The 21,262-nt window shown below is 41.6% G+C and overlaps 1 protein-coding gene across 3 annotated transcripts in view; it reads right to left on the bottom strand.

Moving 5' to 3' along the window:
* LOC120537019 (ankyrin repeat and fibronectin type-III domain-containing protein 1-like) overlaps nt 1-21,262 on the bottom strand; it is a 173,539-nt gene that overhangs the window by 25,899 nt on the left and 126,378 nt on the right. For all 3 annotated transcript variants that reach the window (XM_039765614.1, XM_039765615.1, XM_039765616.1), the window contains 7 exons: nt 20,812-21,016; nt 20,374-20,550; nt 12,460-12,573; nt 11,874-11,971; nt 8,385-8,475; nt 8,186-8,293; nt 5,915-6,014 (listed from right to left, as the gene is read on the bottom strand). In XM_039765614.1, the coding sequence (XP_039621548.1) occupies nt 5,915-6,014; nt 8,186-8,293; nt 8,385-8,475; nt 11,874-11,971; nt 12,460-12,573; nt 20,374-20,550; nt 20,812-21,016 (893 nt within the window). The remainder of the gene's footprint in view (nt 1-5,914; nt 6,015-8,185; nt 8,294-8,384; nt 8,476-11,873; nt 11,972-12,459; nt 12,574-20,373; nt 20,551-20,811; nt 21,017-21,262) is intronic.

Raw genomic sequence — 21,262 nt, 5'->3', positions numbered from 1 at the left:
TTTGCTAGCAAAACTGGAACAGCTTCACCTGCTTGCTTCATCTCAGTCGCATGTATCATTTGGGTCTTGGGCTTGAGAATAGAGTAGGAAGTTGTCGGTTTTTTCAATGGCCGAGTCAAGAGACACACAGAATTTATTCAGACATCAACTGCAAAGGCAAGAATTTTCAGAGAACTCTGTCAAAAAGAAGTCTGCAGGGAGCCTGTTGGAAGGCTTACCATGAGAGAGACAAGACTCAAGAGCTGCAGGAGGCCATCATGAGCACATCACTTTTTGATGTTTTGGTTTTGTTTGAACATCTTATTCATTTTAATATTTCTTGTTCTGATTTTTTGAGTATTCTCTGTGTTTTCAGTCTGTGTAGTGTGTGCCTTTTGAATGGCCGCACCATAAATAAAAGGACAGGCCCTTGTAAGAGACTAAGCACTCCTACAACAAAGACACAAAAAGGAAAAAAAAAAATGTTACAGGACCAATGACTGGTTTAGACTTTTATTGTGCTTTGTCATTACGAGTCTGGTTTTGTCCTAATAATATGTTGAAAAACCACTATTTCTGCAAGCCATCTTTGCTAAATGTCTACGACTTCTATTTATCCTACTCCTTAAAGAAGGCTTAAATAAATCCCGGCTGCTCACTTCATCAATTGTTCCCTTGAAACCTCCTGTTAGTCCAACAGAGCGGGTGCCACCAGCAGTCATGGCAGAGTATTACTACAGTGGTAGAAAACAAGATTTTAGTTGTGAGAGGTGCGTAGCTGTAGCTTCAGTATTTGTATGAACCATCAAGATTTGAAAGGAATGGGCCGCCACATGCTTAGACACCGCACTACCACGATGTAGGCCACAAAGACAGAGAAACACAGGTCAGAGGGATTTTAAATGTGACGGCGCCACATTTTATAACTTCAGTCTGACCCTTAAATACCTGCACATCAATTAATTTATATCTGTGAATTGAATAAAAAGTTTAGTAGTTAGAAATATATTTCTGGTTTCTGAACTTTCAGTTTGACTTTGATTACTGTTTAGTGATAAGGCTTTAGTGCAAAAGGTTTCATCTCCTCGGTTTGAAGTTGTTTCTGGTTTTGATTATGTTTTGTCTCACAGTTTTATTCCAGCCTTTGAGAAGAATGCCATTAACTGGTTTCTGGATTTATTGGATTTGTTTGCTTTCTCTTCATTGACCTCTTTGTGCTCTTTTTTGAATCTTTAAATATAACAAAAATGGTATTGATTGGATCCAGAGGTTGTGTGGTTTACCTTTTCTCCTTTTTTTTGGACATTATTTTGACCATTTCATATTTAAAAACGTTAACTCTATTTTTGGGCCTATACTGACCGGAAGCCTTTCTTTAGATTTTGGGGCCAGACTGCAAAAAGTGGGTGAGGCCTAATTGTTTGGTCCAGACTTGTGGAGTTGAGGTCTGGCTTTAGGTTTTTGAGGCCTTGTCCACTTTTTGTGCTTTATTGTGGAAGGAATCATAACAACAATAAACATGTATACCAAATCCTAAAAGAACTGTCCAGAAGTTATTATAAAACGTTTATAATGCTGTAAAAAAATTATAACCATGACAAAATCATAATGAACACAATTACAGGCTTGACATACACTGAAATACAATACCATGACATTTTCTAAGATGGCTTAATCCTGAGGAGGATTGTGGAGAACTGGAGCATATGCCGGAAAACATAGATTGGAAGGCAGGAACAACACCCTGGAATGGGTGCCAGTGCCTCACAGGAGAAGCCACACCGAAATCAAGAGTAGAAAGTGACGATGAAGTGCACGGACAGAAATACACAGCTTATGGAAGATGTATAGCATGAAATACCCGGAATTTGCAAAACCGGTCAACACTGGAATGGGGAGCAGTCACAGTTAATATACAGTGGAGCATATCAACAATTAAGGTTTGACATTAGACACTTTTGCCTACCACGAAGTTAACAGGGATGGCAGCAAACAATGTCATCTGAAGAAAGAGAGAGAAAATGAGACTTCATGGATGATTTCCAAAGAAAGAAAGAACACACAGTACAGGAAAATGGGAATAAATGTATTTGACTGGGCAACTGTTGTGTGTTTGTGTTCTGAGTTAAGGTCACAACGAACCCAAGCAATGGCTCAGGCCTGCAATGGTAACTGACTTTATGTGTTGTGGTGTATGGCCAGCCGTTTATCCCAGCCAATACCCTCAAGCCGCCAGGTGGAGCCCTCCCTGCAGTATGGAGGTTCCCCGAAGACCAGCAGGGCATCATGGAGATTGCAGTTTTTATACGCAGCCCTGCTGGATGCCATGGGGGCCACTAGGAGACGCTGCGGGGGGGAACAACGGTTATTTTGCCTACGCCTCGGAAGCACACATGGACAAGGGGAATGACGTGCTTCCGGGGTGAAGAAAAGGACTTTTTATCTGACCCGGAAGTGATACAAGATCACATGGACTGGGGATTGGGAACACTTCCGAGTCAGGGAATATAAAAGGACTCTGGGAGCTCCCAGACGGTGAGCTGAGCTGGGTGGAAGGGTGGCAACGCGTCTGGGAGTTGGAGGATTGTATTATTGTAGTATTTGTGATTTGTATAGTGGAGGAGAGGGTGCTTTGTGCACTGTGTCATTTAAATAAAGTCAACTATTGGACTTTTACCTGGTGTCTGGAGTCGTGGACAGGGGTTCAAGGGAGCGAGAGCACCCCCTATCTGTCACAGTGTATATTTTCAACTATGGTTAATAAGCAATGCTTTGACTTTGTTTTGTTCCAGTATGCTTAGGGTTGCTTTTAAAATGTCTTTTCTTAATATCCAGGTTTGCTTTACAAATTTGTATTTACTATATTATGTTGCTATGGTTTTACAAAAGAAAGAAGAGCTACTGGGGCTTCTTTATACCTAGAGCTTTATGATGGCTGACTGTGACTGCTTCTTTATCTTTAGCCAAGTCAGAAGTTCTCTTCTCTTTGTAATTCTGGTGTCTGTCTGACGGAGAGTGGATGTTTTTTGTTATATTTCTTCAGCTTCTGTAAAAAGCTCAATTTTCCTTTGGGACCAATAAAGTACTTACTATCTATCTATCTATCTATCTATCTATCTATCTATCTATCTATCTATCTATCTATCTATCTATCTATCTATCTATCTATCTATCTATCATATAGTGCCTTTCATATCTATCTATCTATCTATCTATCTATCTATCTATCTATCTATCTATCTATCTATCTATCTATCTATCTATCTATCTATCTATCTATCTTAAGGAGGTAATGTGAGCAGTGTATTATTATAAGACATTTCTAGCAGAAGAACATGATATATAGAGTACACACTAATGGAAGCATGACTAATGTACAGTAGTTAAGCAGCACATATAAGCTCAACTTCAAAACTGCATATTATCTCCAGAAATTATTTTAGGCGTATGGAGAATAAGACACTTCAAGGAGTAAGGGTTGGCAGATAACATAAAAGTGTACAGGTTCTCCCATGTCTCTCTGTTTTTTTCTCTCCCTGTATTCCATTTCTCAGTCCTGTTCTTCATACCAGCCACATATGTGACTGATAGGAGACTAATAACTGTAATGCTGTGAGAGAGTAAGGGTGTGTGTACAATGTGGGCTGTGGTGGACTGGCAACCTGTAGTGGTCTGTCAGTGCTGTGCAGAGGGTGCGGGGTGAGTGGCATAGAGAGTTCAGCTGACATCACCAGGAAGCGCCCTGCTTGCAGTGTTTAGAAGCTCTGGAGTAGAAGAGCTGCTTCTTATGGCCTTTCTAATCCAGATTTTGTGGGTTTTTGGCCTGTCACTAGAGTGCAAATGCCTGGTCTCAGACAGAATATGATGTGTGCAACTCACTCCATAACAAAACACACCCCATCCAGGGTTAGTTCCTGCCTTTTAACCAGTGCTTCTGGGTGGGATCTGGTGTGTGAAGAATGAATGAATGAAAATGTCACATTATACAACTTTTTCAGCAATTTTCTGTCATAGTCTTAATTTACATAATCTTAGGGAGATGGAAGAGTCACACCACACACCTGTTACTGCTAGTCATGTTGTCGGACATACCAGCAACCCAGTATCACTAGTCTGCAACTCTCCCCAGTAAAACTAAAGATTTTTGTCTTAAGCCATAGAGGTGTTTCTGTGTGCAAGCGCTGAGAACCAATGACCGCTCAGACAGAAATACAATGCATATAATGCTGTGTGGAAGAAGTCCGGGACCTATGCCCAGTCAGGACGCCTCTTTGACACTGGATCCGGGGGAGGAGCCATAAGATGCATACTATGTCCCCCAGAACATTTGTTGACAACCGGGTTGCATCGGGGCCAATATTTTGTAACACCGGCGCTCATTCCTGTTGGGCTCTGTGACCACCGCCAGGGGGAGCTGCACGGCCTAACAAGCCCGTCTGGGCGGGAACGTAACCATATTCGGAAGTAGGTCAATGAGCACCTGCAGGACTTCTGGGTGGGCTATCAAATGGCACTTTTCCACTGCATAGTACGGCACAGCACGGTTCAGTACAGCTCACCTTGGTTCGGCTCAGTTTGGCTCGGTTTGCGTTTCGACTGCAGTTTAGTACCGCTTTAGAGTGGGCGGGATTATTCATGTGTCGTTATAGTTGCGCCGCCTCTACTGCCGTGACATCATCGTAAACGCGCCACGAACAAACACACAACAATGGAGCATATCGACGGAATGGTGTTCTTCATTCTCGGCATGTGGATGTTTTTAACAGCAAGAGGCTACCAACGAGAGGAACGTCTGTACTTCCTCAATAGACCACGAAACAGCCATTTTTGGTTAAAACAAAATGGTGCGTCCGAACCTTCGCTGGCTGTGCTAAAATTCTAGCGGGTCTGTTGTGTCTCATGTCGCAAGTTCAGTGACGCAGTAATGACGATTTTCTCCGGCCAATCAGTGACCAGCAGAGTTTACACGCCACGCTTTGGTAACGGTTCGGCACGCTTGGAACCTCGGCTGAGGTGGTACTAAAAAAAAGGACCAGGTACCAGGTACTGTTCCCAGTGGAAAACCCCCCAAAAGTGAGCTTAACTGAACCGTGTCGTGCCGTACTATGCAGTGGAAAAACGCCAAAAGGAGTCGACAGTCACCACTCCGGGCGCCAGAGTTGGGATGAGTGGGGGGAGTGGAGGAAGAGGAGTGCTTTTTACAGTGTTTTTGGGTTTTTGTTGGTGTGTTTTGGGACTGTGCTGTAGCTGAGGGACACGGGAAAGACGTGATCCCCCAGCGGAAGAAAAATAAAATCTTTTTGTTGATTTTCATCTGTGCCTCCAGTGTCAGTCTGTGTCGGGTCAGCGCCTATATAGCGCCTTTGCCACAGCTGCTACAAGGAATAAGAAATGCAGATGTTTTGGACAGTGCAGACAGAAAAGAGGCTCATCCGTATGATGTTGCACATTCTGCTAAATCATAATGTCAGGAAGATTGCAACTGAACTGGAAAGCATTCATACAACACCGTCTCCATCGTGCAGTCAGGTAAATTGTCACACCATGAGATTTCTTGCAATATAATCGTACATTCTCAGGCAAAAAGATTAGCAAAACAGTTGCCAAATTTGATACCCCCTCCGACTAGAAATCGTGTGATGTGCCACCCGCTTAAGTTATCGGACTGTAAGAAAGCACATTGTAGAGCCATCCATATTACTGTATATCGGTAAATGCAGACAGAAAAGGCACATTGAAAAAGGGACGCATCACTAGCTTAATGGGACTCAAGTCTTCACTAAAGAGTGGCTGAACAGAAGGATGGCAAGAATCAGAAGCTTTGCATCCCCTTGGTCTGAAATAAAATCGTGAGAAAGTAGACAAAGAAGAAAAAAATACTACTTTTTGGTATTTGGACAAAGCTAAAGACCACTGCCAAAGCGGGAAGGCTTACCTCTGCAAGTTGCGAACAAACTTGCTGGCAGACTGGAATAGATACTTGAGGCTTCTCGACACAGACAGTCTCTTGCTGGGAGTGTGCACCTTGGAGGTCTCTGTTCACAAATGATTGCAGAAAAGGAAGAGGGATGTTAAAAAGAAGAGATGCTGCTCATAGATGGGCAATCTAAGAGTCTTTAGAGAGAAACACTTAAAGCAACAGCTAATGCAGAACTTTAGACCAACTTGTCTACCCTGGACACGTGAAGTGTGGCTAAAAATGGCATCACATCGTATTCTTGTGTGCTGGATTTAGGCTTAAAAACTTTTGTCTTATCCAGAACCTTTCTATAGTGAACCCTTCTCACTGCACTTTTTGACTTTACAGCCACATAAAAGCAGTTTCTAAATTTTCTGCAACTGAATTATTCAGAGTAACCAGAAGTGGGCTCTGAGCTAGCAGTCCAGTGGTTTACAGTCCAACATCTTACCCCTTTAAGGCCACATTGCTGGCCATCATATTGCAGATAAAAAACAAAAATAAAAACTTTACAGCCAGTAGACGGGTAGCTGCTCTGCAGTGCCCAATGTCATACATAAAGGCACTGGTCTTGCTGTGTAAAGGACATTGAGAAGGTGACTGCGAGTCCATATTGGACGTCTGCGCTTCCACTCCTGAGTTTCTGTAGAATAGATTTTTAATTCAGACCAGAATGAGTGGAGGCAATGTCTTTTATGTGGCTGCTCTACCAAATGAAAGGGTCTTCATATAGGGATGTTTATAATGTATTTTCTTATTTATTTCCTTTATCCGCTGCTTGCGGTATTAAGAATAATTCAAAGACGTGCAGTCAGGCCGACTGATTTCTAATATCAGAATCAGTCGTTATGTATTGCATTAAAAAGATGACTGGATTGGCTTGTTGTATATTCCATATAAGGTGCAGAAACAAAGACTGTTATGATCGCATTTTTTTTGTTTTGAGGGGTGCTTTTCAAAGATTTACAGTATGTGGGCAATTTTCAAGGATTATGATTCTAATTCTTTAATTTTTTTATTGTTTGATTAACTATGCCATTTAGTTTATATATTTGCATTGCCGTGTTTCTCATTGAATTAATAATCAATCCCAGAATGACCTGGGAATGCATGGTATACAATGTCTATCGTGTGATGGTATAAAGGTCTTACATGCATTTCCAAGTCTTCTGAATCTAAAGTGTCCGTATGTAAGTCTTTGTGTGCTTTCATTTTTGGCTTGATGACCCTATTTCTGACAAAAGACCTTCGATTTCTGATTCATGCTTTAATCTTGATGACACATCAGGTTGATTCTCAACCTTGACTTGAAATTTGGCTGCACTTCATCTCCTGATCCTTTCATTAAATTCTAAACTGTCTCTTCTGAGTCAGTACAAAATGATGGCTAATCCTGATGTGCATGTGCTGAGGTTTATACCGTCACATGATAAATGAATTGATCATTCTGGGATTGACTGACATGGCAACGAGAGACATACCAATGCAAATATGGTGGCGCCCTCAGCTAAACAAAATGGCGTTGTCTAGAAATAAAATTGTAAGCCATTGGGATGGCTGTTTGTTTTTCAGTAATCACACAAAATAAACGACTAACCAATATTCACAAAATTTTGCATGTGTCTATATATATAGGCCATATGTCATATTGGAGAGAAGGACAACCTAAAAACCAGTTCCGACACATGGACTACAATTCCCATCAGGCAGCAGGACTGTGCCCTGGCTCATGGAGGACATTGTCATCAGCACACACAATGTTTTCTCCTGGCCATGCCCAAACTTAGACCACAGGTATGTATGCCATTTTTTTCTCAGCTAATCTGGGTAACAGATTCATTGTCTCACCAAATTACAGTGTTTTGTTTTGTCTCCTTGTGAATTGTGTTTTGCCACATTGAATTTTCAAAAGAAATTGTTCCTTGTTAACTTATAATGTCAATGCCAGGTACTTCAACTAGTAAATGGTAAAAGGTGACAACTTTAAAATGAAGAGTTTGAGAAATATAAGCCAATATTAAAATTCTTAAAATTCCATGTAGATAAAAATATACCAAGAAAGTCTAAAGTGCAGTGACCAGCAACTTAGACCTGACCTACTGTGATGTGGATTCAAGGAAATGAATCAAAATGTTCTGTCGACACAAATCTGGTGTTCATCTTAACTCAGTGGACAGTGAGAGTGCTGTAGGTGATGCCTCCTCCGCCAACCAGCCAGCAACTGTCACACCTAAAGCCAAGACCCACCTATGAAATATCCCCGGTACAGAGGATCTTTGACTTGCTCCAGTAGCTTCCCCATGCTTTCTGCCTGCTCCTTTCCTCTGATTTTGATACCAGAGCACTCCTTCCAGCCTGCAGGGGGAGACAGAGATCAGAATATTCATAACTGTGGAGATTGGTCTCACTTCAAAGCACATAAAAAAAGAAACTGGTGTTCACTTACTGGAAGGAATGGCACTGGGTGGACTGGAGATCTGAGCCGGCCCCCAGCCCTTCACGTTGTAGGCTGACACACGCACAAAGTATTTTACCCCCTAGAAAATAAAATATATTGTTGCATGATAAAATCAGCGTGCACCAGTCTGATATGTTGGATTTCTGTTAGTATTCATGTGCAGTCACATACTTCCTGTGTGTTGTCAGCTCCTGCACGCCTTTGAGTGAAGCTCGACTTTAAATGATGTCATGTTAAGATTATGTGTGCTAGCTGCCACAAGAGGGCACCAATGGAATTGCATCATGGGACTTTAACCTCACATAATCCATTACGACTTCTGCAGCCTTGAAGTGAATTAAGCAGATTTTATATTGATGGGTGTATGGATGGAACAGCTTTGGAGCCATTCTTGGCCACACTAGATAGGAATCCATCCAGGACTGGGACCCAGTTTATTATGAAACACACACAAGCACACACTCATAATGAGACAAATGAGAGACACGTCTTTCGGAGAAGAAACAACAATGCGTAAACCCCAACATGGGCTGTGGCCAGGCTGGATGTCAAACCTGGATTCCTTGAGCTGGTAGGTCACAATGTTAACTATTGAGATACTTAGTTATCTAGGAATATTCATACATAGCCCATAAAGGCGAAGGCAAAGTGTTTGAAATTAGTGTGTACTGAATATAAAAGGCATTCATATATCAAAAGCAGCACAGGGGCACCATGGCAAGTGCTGCTCGACGTATTCAGGGTTAAAATTCCAAGGTTTACTTGCTCTCCACATGGATGTACGGGTGTTCTTCTCATGACGCAGTATCTCTCCATATTGCACGTGTCAGGAATGGGCTGGGATGTCGTAGTCCTTTCCTTTGCCCGCCTGTAGTCTGTAACCCTGCTGTTCTGTGTCTATTCTTACGCAATACTCATTACATAGCAGTTATCTGACAGAAAGGTACGAGGTGTACGTGTAGGAGAGCCTGAGTTGTGCTTTGCTCCTTATCAATTGAGGGAATGTTAACTTGTCTAGCCATTTCTTTTCAAGAGGTTTGGACTTTTGTTTTTGATTAGAATTTGTTCTCATGCTGAGTGCGTATTTACTTTTGATTTGACTGTCCTCTATTATTTGGACCTCAGTTTTCTCCAGACAAGTCTTCTCCTTTTATGAAACAAGTGAAATGATCATGGGATTGCTGTAAAGTGTTGGACTTGGATACAAGGCAATAGGCAGGCACAGAGACGGACTGGGGTACAGTCCTGGCCCATTCCTGACTCGATAGTCATCACATTTGATTAATTACACGGACTCTGTATGAGGCAGGGTAAATATCTGTGTTAGCAACACCCCACAAAGGCTTGCTGTCCTCCAATACTGCTGGGATAGGCTCAAGCTCTTGGGTCTCTGTAGAGGACAAAGTGGGTTCAGCATATGGACAAATATATCATTTTTTATTTCTTATCTATAATTATAAAATGGTAGGGTCAGTCCATCTGTCACGAGATTACTTGCAAATGGTAGGTTTTGGAAACTCAAAACATTTTAGGCATCCTCATCAAAGTGACCTGTGGTTGTGTGTTTATTACATTTAATTGACTGCAAAACGAAGCGACATGACAAAAAGAAAAAGTAGAGCAGTGACATCTGCTGAGGGCTGTGTTTCCTGCTACTATATGTTCTCTTTTAAAGTGCTGTGCAGCTGCGACTCCAAGGGAGGCCTCCAAGCAGTTGTAGTTAGTGATAGATAGATAGATAGATAGATAGATAGATAGATAGATAGATAGATAGATAGATAGATAGATAGATAGATAGATAGATAGATAGATAGATAGATACTTTATTAATCCCAAGGGGAAATTCACAATTTAGTGTGTGGCTAAATCCTGATACTCGGTGTCCACTGGGGAATCCTTAAGTGTGCTTTGAACCACTAAAGGGTAAGTACATGCTTGTTACGTTTTTCACATCCGCTCACGAGTAAAAAATATCAGAAAGAATATTGTCTGAGTGTCAAGCAAATCACAGAAAGTGATTACGAGATGAAGAACACTGTAATAGGAAGAAAGAATAAAAAAGCAGTAGCATCTGCTGGGCATCAAGCACATTGCAGAAGGCAATTAAGTGATGAAGAATGAGAAAGAATAAGCAGGCAAGATGGAGCATTTTACTGTGAACAACTTGATTTACGACCAAAATTTTAGTTTTGATTTACGACCAACATCTTGCGTTACGACCCGAATGCGGTCACGTGTATCCGCTTGTGCGATTGTAAACAAACTGCCGAGAGCGTTCGTAAGCGTCAGTCGGAGCCCAGATACATGTATTTGTGGACGTAATTTCGGTCAGTGCAGTGATTTATCTATATATATAATTCACTAAGATCATGGCAAGCAAGACGCATAATTGCTAAGGAAGGAAGAGAAGGTAACGAAGGTAAAGAAAGCGATTGTTAAGGGATGTTAGCTAGCGGGCTGGTGCGGCACATGATGATGTCATCAGGCTGAGTCAGCACCGGCTTGCTTTGGAGTGTATTATTACAGCAGTTCACAACGCAACCAGCTTTGAACTGAGTGCTCGACTACTGTCACTATTAACTTGAGAAACAGCGATCACAATCGAAACGAAGAAGGAAATTGTGCGGAAATATAAGAGTGGTGTTCATGTGATCGATCTTGCTAATATGTACAGCATGTCGAAATCCACCATCTCGACAATTTTACAAAGAAAAGATTTGCATAAGGAGGCTCCTTCTAAACAATAACCACCTTCCGTTTCATTCTCCTCCTCCTCCCTTCCTGCAGCCCAAAGATGTCAAATTAAATGATGAGTACAGTATGAAATTGTTGTTTCTGGTAGGCTACACACTTTTTGTAACTTTTTGGTTAGTATATTAGAAAACTTATTGGTGTTTTGGTAAATTATGCACATTATACAATCCTTTTTTATTATGAAAAGGTTAAGTGCTGTTGTGAGAGGTTCGGAGCACATTATGGGTATTTCCATTATTTCTTATGGGAAAAATAGTCTTGACTTACAACCAACTTGAGTTACAACCAACCCTCGCGAACAATCTGAGTTCGTAAGTCAAGGGTTCACTGTATTTTAGAATGGTAGGTCTGTGTGTTTAACTGGTATTTTTTGTTTCAGCATGTGTCGATTCATATATTTATTTTCTGTAGTAGCATATCGAGTAGAGAGTTGTCAGGAGTTCTGGGCGATGCTGGCGAAAACAACTGATCTTGAATGGAAACCCAGTAAACCACAGAGCACCCTCGGTCAGACACCCACCACTCATTCACACAGTTCCAATTTACAGTCGCCAATCAACACAATATGCCATTTATTTATTTACTTAGTAAGACATTTACTATTTATTTAAAATTTTGGGATATTTATTTTTGGTTACGCTTAAGGCATAAGTAAATCAATGAACCAACAAAACTGGAATTAAACCACAAATAATTCTTAACAAAAGAGAAGACAAATCATACCGAAGTAAGTCCGGTGATGGTGTACTGAGTGCACTTGAGTTTCTGAATTGCCTCCGAACCACACAAGGGGTCAAAGTTTGCCGAGCAGCTCCACTCCACTGCATTAAAACAGAACATAAAAGTCCAATGACTACAAGCAATTTCACACTTAGATGAGATGGACTGGACCACGTCTAGAGCCTGTCTCCTGCTTTGTGCTTTCAGGATTCTCAAACCTGTTTATTACAATTTACGGTTGCAGGCAACTAGAACTGATGTTGGCGGCTCTTAAGATCACCAGCCCATCACAGAGCAGAATATTATGAAATGTTGTTTAAAGTACCAAGTGATGTTGTACACTACGGAAATGCTTCATTAAGAGTGCCTGACTGGAAAGTACTGTAGAAAGGTCCAAATCCTGTACAATCTGCCTGAGCATCGACACATTCCCAAAGTCACTATTTAATAAACACTCTGTGTTAACAGTGAGGTGGATAAGCCTTGAAAAACAAAGTCAAGATATTCCAAAGTGCCTTCACCCACCCATTCTTCACTTGATGATTCTCTGATGGCCAGAGAGCCTTGAACAAATGTTTGATTCACTCACCTTTATAGCGGGTGATGATGCCACATTTTGGTTTGCAGGGCTCCTGGAAATAAACGGTCAGCCCTGTCGCACTGGTAACCAGGATAGTGACATTACACGGAGCACTTGGGGCCTCTAGAAAAACAGAAACAGGAACAGGTGTTGGCACAGTTCTCAGATTTGACAGGCAGTTTACATCCCAATGGATGTATTCTCGCCTAACCACACAAAATCAAGCACAATAATGATTAGACCATTTCAAGCCAGGAAATTGCTACCCTCATAAGCAGTAAACTTCCAAAAATGTCATTTCCTGTGATTAGACACTTTGTACTTCATTTGCATAAGGAGGTTACATCTTGAGAGCACTTTTCCAAACAAGTGACGTCCACCTGAGGGTACAACCTACGGAGTAAAGCGATCAGCTCCAGAGCCCACACGTCATGTCATGTGGGTGACTACAGATCAGTCTCTCTCCTCTCCTATCATCCAAAACACTTGAATGTGTGGTCTCTAACCAGGTCTCTTCCTTTCTTCTACAGGATAGACTACTTGATCGCATTCCAAAGAGGAGGCTCTACTCACTCATAAAACATTACAGTTGGCTAGAGCTACCAAGATGTCATCTGCTCCCATCCTTCTAAATCTCTCCTCTGCCGTTGACATCATCAGATTGTCCATACCACCCTCTATGACATTGGCATCACTGGTACAACCCTCAGGTAGTTTGAGTCCTACCACTTTGGGCATATGCTCCTGTGTATCCAGGCGAGGAGAGATATCAAGGGTGCATTAGGCAAGTTCGGAGGTGTCCAAAGATCTGTCCTGGATCCTCTCCTCTATTCACTAGGCCCTATCATTCTATCCCATAGTTTTTTTTATTAGTACAATTCTGATGAAAAGCAGCTGTACCTGTTAGACAACACAGTATCAGATAGACTCTCTGCATGTCTCACTGACTTTGCAACCTGAATTAAGTAGCACCATCTTCAGCTCAACATGGCAAAGGCGGACCTTCTTGTTATCCCAATTCATCTGTCTATTCAGCATCCTATCTCTGTTTAGCTTGGCTTATTGTTGCTAACACCCACCAAGTTAGTACACAAGCTATGGGTGGTGATCAATGAAAAACTGTCATTCACTGACCTTATTGTTATGGCTTCTCGGTCTTGAGATGCATTCTATGCAACATCCGTAAGACCAGACAGTATCTGACAGAGTATGCGGCACAACTCCTGGTTGTCTCACATCTGAACTACTGCAGCATTAATGCTGGCAGGAGTACATGTGTCACCAAGTCACTGTGGACCATTAAAAATGCAGGAAGGAAGGAAGGATTCAGCCGCGGTTCATTGATTGCCTAACATATGGAGAGTGCTGTTCTTGGATTTTGATTATTAGATTGCAGATTAAGATTTATTGTTATGAGCTGACTTTTCTTTTATTGATATAAATAAATTCTTCTTTTATAAGAATTCTTTGTGGGACTTGTTTCTCAAGCCAAAGGTTCTTCTCGGCTTTCCTTTCAGTTGAGAGGCATTTTGATATATTTTGGGACATGTGAACTTTTAAAGCCTGTTCCCCATTTCTGGTGACTGGAAAAGTCAAAAGCCTGCCTGTGTAGTTGGGAAGTCAGGTTGCCTAAGGTGAGGTCTATTCTAGGTGGGCTAGGGAAGGACTTGGTATGCTTTTGTGGGTCCTATAGAGGCCTCATACCATTTGTCCATTTTAGTTTAGTTTAGTTTTCTACAATTGATCGTCTGTTAAACCCAGGTAACACAAAGGAATGCCCCCAGAATACTTCCAGTGAAACCTGTGAGAACATTGCTGTATTTTTCAATCAAAAAATTAATGATATTAGAGATAACATAGTATATCTCCCCAACACTGCAGAACCTCCAAAGCCCCGGTACTCCATTATAAACAAATTAAATGCTTTCACCAGGATAGATTTACCAGAATTACATAGAATAATCTCTCAACTGAAACCCTCTACCTGCGTCCTTGACCCAATACCAACAAGGTTTTTCAAAGAAGTATCAGGCGTGCTAAATGACAATATTCTGGACATTAGATACGGGGGTCTTCCCAGACTGTCTTAAGACTGCTGTAGTTAAACCCCTGCTCAAGAAAAATAATCTTGACCCCTCTGCCTTTGAAAATTTTAGACCCATCTCCAACCTGCCCTTCTTAAGTAAAATTCTAGAGAAGGCAGTCATTATGCAGTTAAATGACCACCTCAATAAACATGCTATTCTTGATAAATTTCAATCAGGTTTCAGAACAAATCACAGCACAGAAACTGCACTCATTAAAGTAGTAAATGACTTGCAGGTAAATGCAGACAGAGGCCATTTATCTGTTCTCATCCTCTTAGATCTGAGTGTTGCATTTGACACCATTGATCACAACATTCTTAGAAATCGCCTTAGTCAATGGGTGGGCCTCTCTGTCAGTGTCTTAAATTGGTTTGAATCCTACCTGGCAGGTAGAAAATTCTTTGTGAGTTGTGGTAATCACATCTCAAAGACACATGATATCTGATATGGTGTTCCACAAGGCTCTATCCTGGGTCCGCTGCTCTTCTCAATCTACATGCTTCCGTTAGGTCAGATTATCTCAGGTTACAACGTGAGCTACCACAGCTATGCTGATGACACACAGCTGTATTTATCAGTAGCACCTGATGACCCCGACTCTCTCGATACACTAACACAATGTCTTACTGGTATTTCTGAATGGATGAATAGTAATTTTCTCAAACTAAATAAAGAGAAAACTGAAATTTTAGTAAATGTCAATAATGGATTCAATGAGGTTATCAGAAATAAACTTGATGCACTAGGATTAAAAGTTAAGACAGAAGTAAAAAATGTAGGGGTAACCGTTGACTGTAACCTGAATTTTAAATCGCATATTCATCAGACCACTAGGACAGCATTTTTTCACTTAAGAAACATAAGTAAAGTTAGACCTCTTATATCATTGAAAGATGCTGAAAAATTAATTCACGCTTTTGTTTTCAGTCGACTAGATTACTGTAACGCACTCCTCTCAGAACTACCCAAAAAAGACATAAATCACTTGCAACGAGTGCAGAATGCAGCTGCTAGAATCCTAACTAGGAAAAGAAAATCCGAACACATTTCTCCAGTTTTGATGTCACTACACTGGTTGCCTGTGTCATTCAGGATTGACTTTAAAATATTGCTTATGGTTTATAAAGCCTTAAATAATCTCGCTCCATCTTATATATCGGAATGTCTGACACGTTATATTCCAAATCGTAACCTTAGATCTTCAAATGAGTGTCTCCTTATAATTCCAAAAGCTAAACTTAAAAGAAGTGGTGAGGCGGCCTTCTGCTGTTATGCACCTAAAATCTGGAATAGCCTGCCAATAGGAATTCGCCAGGCTGATACAGTAGAGCACTTTAAAACACTGCTGAAAACACATTACTTTAACATGGCCTTCTCATAACTTCACTTTATCTTAATCCTGATACTCTGTATGTTCAATTCATCACAATAACTATTCATAGTGGCTCTAAAATCCGTACTGACCCCTACTCTCTCTTCTGTTTCTTTTTCCGGTTTCTTTGTGGTGCGCCTGCCACCACCACCTACTCAAAGCATCATGATGCTCCAACATTGATGGGCTGAAAGCCAGAAGTCTACGTGACCATCATCATCAGGTCCTTCCATGAGAACCATAAATACAAAGAGGACTGTTTGATTTATGTTAGGTAGATTGCCCAGAGGGGACTGGGCGGTCTCTTGGTCTGGAATTCCTACAGATTTTATTTTTTCTCCAGCCTCTGGAGTTTTTTTTTTTTTGTTTGTTTTTTCTGTCCACCCTGGCCATCGGACCTTACTCTTATTCTATGTTAATTAATGTTGACTTATGTTTATTTTTTATTGTGTCTTCTATTTTTCTATTCTTCATTTTGTAAAGCACTTTGAGCTACATTTTTTTGTATGAAAATGTGCTATATAAATAAATGTTGTTGTTGTTGTAGTTCTGCTCTTTCATAGCAAAACCAAAAGAAACAAACCTAGCACCCAAGGACTACATGAATTAGAAACTAATTCAAGAAACTTCACTAAAAAGGATGAATATGTTTTTGCATCCACTGAGGGATAACCCAGTACATAAACGCCACACTATTAATAGAAGACTTTAATGATGTCACAAACACAACAACGTTGGTCATGTGGTAACAGCAGACAGTGTTGCATAAATGCAGAAAAACAAGATGGCAATAAAAATAAAAAAAAATAGAATACAAAGCAAAAGGCAGATTCAGATTTTGGATGCATCAAAACCTCATATAATCCAAAAAAAATCACGCACTGTCACACAAATGCATTAAGGGGGCATGTGGAAGGCTCAGCTCCTGAGGAGAACTGGTGGACAGCTACTCACCTCTCTTCCTCTTCCAGCCTTAGAGTGGAGGAGGAAACTTCCAAAGATGAGTAACGTTCCTACTAGATCGCCTCAGACACCCCCCCCCTTACAGCCACTCAGCTATAAAAGAAACAGCGTAGCCGAAAGTGGGCATTCATTCCAAAGACTGCGACTGTTGGAGCAGAAGCACCTCAGCAGTGATCGTTAATCATCAGTAAATGTTTACCCTCATCCCACTTGTTTTTTTTTTCTGATTAAGCTTTTATGCTGTTGAACGTCAGTTTCACTGGGATCCCAACACTTCAGCCTGTACCTCCTCATTTTTCCTCACAGCATATATTTCCGTGTATATTACACTCAGGTGTGTCACCAATGCTTTGTATCTCTTACCTTTTTTCCATTTCAGTGTGAAAATGACCTTTAGCAGAAAGTCATACCACCACTAACCCAAATACAATGTTGAAGTACAACACATTTTGTTTACACAGTAACCATTCTTTTAATAAGAAGATCCTTCAAAATGCGTAACTATATTTAATAGTTTAATGATTTACTATAAATGCTGTATTCAGAGAAGAAAGGATTACTTAAGGCTATACCACTTTCAAGAACTTTCCAAAAGGACAATTTCCCTTCGGGGATTAACACAGGGCACCAGATACCAAACTTTCAGTTGCAGCCTTCATTTACATAATCTTAGGGAATTGGAGGCAATCGACAGCTCACTCCTGTGAAGCCATTGCATACAGTAATGTGACAGGCTCAGTGTCTCACTCCAACTAGTCCACGACTCATTCTTTAGGCCTTGTTCACACGGGCGTTAAGTTTTTGGATAAACGAACTTGCTCTGAACGTCCTAGACGTTTATGTTGCATTTTGTGGTGGCGATCGATTGACTTCTACACCGGCGTTCGTTTGTCTCTGTCTAACGCCAGCCTGCAGCCCAAATTGTAGTTTGTGTGTTAACCTGTGGAGGCAGTGTCGGGAACTGGATATGAAAGCCCTTGTCGTTTTATTTGATGTGCCTCCTTTCAATATGGACCATTTTGCTATGTTAGATATTAATCTTCTTGTTTTAAAAATACTCGTAATACGGCAACGTAGGGAGAGAAAAAATCGACGCCGCTACTGGGTTCATCCTCTGACTGCACAACATCGGGTTAAAGGAAGTTTTTTTGTGCTTTATGAAGAAATGCGAAAATTTCCACGCAAGTTTTTTAATTACTGTCGGATGTCGGTTTGCACTTTTGATTGTCTGCTGCAGCTGGTGCAATGCCATGTTGTGCGCCGATCAACCAATATGCGACTTGGTGTTAGCCCCGAAGAAAGACTACTTGTCACTTTGAGGTAAGGAAACAGTAGTCGAGTGTGCGCTTACACCGGTGTTATGCACTGAAATGCCCCCCCTGCCATGGATTGCTCCCCCTACATAATCGTTATCAAATATTATATTAGAACATAAATTAATAGGTTCATGGTTTACAAATTACATGAGACAATAAAATAAAATAAGCAATATGAAAATATATATGTTGTATATGAAAACATTAAAATATCCGGTCCTCCGAAGCGTAAAATAAACGCAGAAAACGAACTAGAAGCGGTTTCCTTGCATTCGTTGGGTTTTGAACGCCAAGAAAAATTGCATGCAACGTTTTTTTGATACCGTATAAATGCGATGCCGGACAAACGCAGGTCACCAAAGCCCGTGTGAACACTCTCATTGACTCCTATGTGTAGAAAACACTCGGCGCTTGATCCGCGCTCACCGGACGCTACGAACTCAAAAAAAATGCTTGATTTTAACGCCCATGTGAACAAGGCCTTAGTCACAGAGGCCGGGTCTACGTGTAAGAGGGCTGACAACCAGAAGTACAATGCATATAATGCAGCTGCGAGGGACATGGAACCTGGGTTTTTCTGGGCCTCACAAATTAGTTGCTCGTCTGTCCGATGTCTCCGGTCTTACGTACCACAACAGAATGTGGCTGAGCTCACTCTTTTTACAACATGGACTCTGTCAGGAAGCAAGTTTTTGGCTGCCACAAAAAGGGGCGAGGACGACTCATTTGTACGGTTAGCATGCAGCTGCTAAACTTGACATGGCCAGCGTTTTTTAGGTCTTGTTAATTGACATGGTTCGGCAATGAGATTGACAACATCCAGTTGCCAAGTCTGACTTACCCAACGATTAGAAGTTGTGTAATGTGACATCGGTATTACCAACTATGCCTCAAACAATAGTAATGATCAGTTGTTTCAAATCAGAATGATTTTCCTAGATCTTCCCACATGTATGTTAAAATAGTTTTTAATACTTTTACATTTCCCCACATGTTTACAAAAGTGTTCCAATAGTAGTAGAATAAATTTGAGTATACTTTCAATATGCCTCGTAGTTAGGAGACCCGAGTTCGCTTCCCGGGTACACCCTGTGTGGAGTTTGCATGTTCTCCCCGTCTCTGCGTGGGTTTCCTCCGGGCGCTCCGGTTTCCTCCCACAATCCAAAGACATGCCAGTTAGGTGGATTGGCGATTCTGAATTGGCCCTAGTGTGTGCTTGGTGTGTGGGTGTGTTTGTGTGTGTCCTGCGGTGGGTTGGCACCCTGCCCAGGATTGGTTCCTGCCTTGTGCCCTGTGTTGGCTGGGATTGGCTCCAGCAGACCCCCTTGACCCTGTGTTTGGATTCAGCGGGTTGGAAAATGGATGGATGGGTACTTTCAGTACCTCAGCTATACTACATTCCAAATTTAGACCTCCATTTTTGCTTTTCGTTTGCCAACAGATCTTTTCATCAGCTGTAATTGGTTGATCTCTGCTGCAACTCCCAATTTTCTTGATAACTGGACAGAAATAGTTGTTCTTGCAATGCCATTGGTTGAATGAACTAGGTACATGTATCTTAAAAGTACAGGCTTTAAACCTCAAATGAAGGGAGGTTGGTTCACATTTCACTAGTTGGGAAAAAAGAGACAGTTTGGTAGACTAAAAGGGGCATGGAAATACAAACAGACAATTGACAATCTTATATGGACAATTGCACACAATCAAAAATAAATAAATAAATAAAGTCATGCCTAAGCCATAAACAATGGCTTTAAAAACAGCCCAGATGGACATGAAACCACTCAATAAGGCAACTGTCATAGAGAACAAGGCAAGATTGAGGATAAGATTTATCCTCACAGAGTCATTACTACATTGCACCAACAGAAGACCACCAGTTTGGAAAGCTCAGAAAACAAGGCATGAAGGTAAATGGGTACAGGAACCTAGGGGTCTCCGCAAAGGGAGGAATGTAACACTAAGCAAACTGGAACATGTTCAAGTCTCAGGGTAAGCCAGGTATCCAACTGCTCCAGATGGCGATACCCTGTGATCATTCCTTATGAGAGCAAATATCAAACAGAAGGATACGCTGCAGCACAACTCTTCTCCATCTGAAGCTAATCCTCTCTTGCGCACTTAAGGCGTACCCTGATTCAGACACTTGAAGTCAGCCTGGTCATCGTGTTCTGCCCACACTTACCCATCTGCTGAAAGTTCTCTTGCATTTGGCAGTACATTTTTTGCCTCAGCGTCCAGATTCTCAGCTCCCTGCGCTTTTCTGGGGTCTCGTTTACAGCATCCTGTAGTTCCTGCACCCTGCATCCCGCTTCAGAAACCAGGCTGCAAAGGTGTGCCTCACGCTCGGCAGCGTGGGAAACTGTAAGGGAAAAGAGTCGATATGAACAACATTCAGCTGGTTTTCCTGTTAGAATCCTCACTGCCTGCAGAGCTGACAACAAACTGCCAAAGTACGGGTCACACTGTCATGCCATTTAAGTGTCAGATGCACAGTTTTCATCAGAAAATGACCACTTCTCCATTTGAAAGGCCGGTAAGAGGCAAGAATTTTGTGTCTCTCCCTTCCTCTGCCATCAGGCCTCCATAAACCTCTGACATGTCAGGGCACTGGGTTACTTACAGTTGGGGTTGTCTCTGGCACCCGCACGTGTCAGCATCTTTGCAAGAGGGGTGTTATTCATGAGGGCTGCCACATCCAGGGGAACCAGACCCTCACTGGTGAGCCGATTGAGTTCCTCTTGAACACTGGCCTTGCCCAGCATGTGGTGAATGGCTTCAATATCGTCATTCTCAATGGCCTCCCACACTGACAGGTACTGAGGGCTCTGAAAGAGAAAGAAAGACACAAAACATTATAAATCTGAACACAAAGAAACATGGCTGACGTCCCCATTGTCATGATTACATTTGTAAGCCGAAACAATATGAACCAGAGCTGTGGGGAGTGATAAGATATCTGTGCTTAACCCAGGTAGGCTCTCTGTGGTTGTCAATTGACAGGGCCAGAAATGGCAAGCGCAGGTTGGGTCTGAACTTGGGATGGATTTACCAAGGCCGGGCAGCCACTTGTG

The sequence above is a fragment of the Polypterus senegalus genome, chromosome 10, assembly GCF_016835505.1.
Source record: "Polypterus senegalus isolate Bchr_013 chromosome 10, ASM1683550v1, whole genome shotgun sequence".
In the NCBI taxonomy this organism is placed as follows: Eukaryota; Metazoa; Chordata; class Cladistia; order Polypteriformes; family Polypteridae; genus Polypterus; species Polypterus senegalus.
This window is presented reverse-complemented; position numbering and strand designations above follow the sequence as displayed.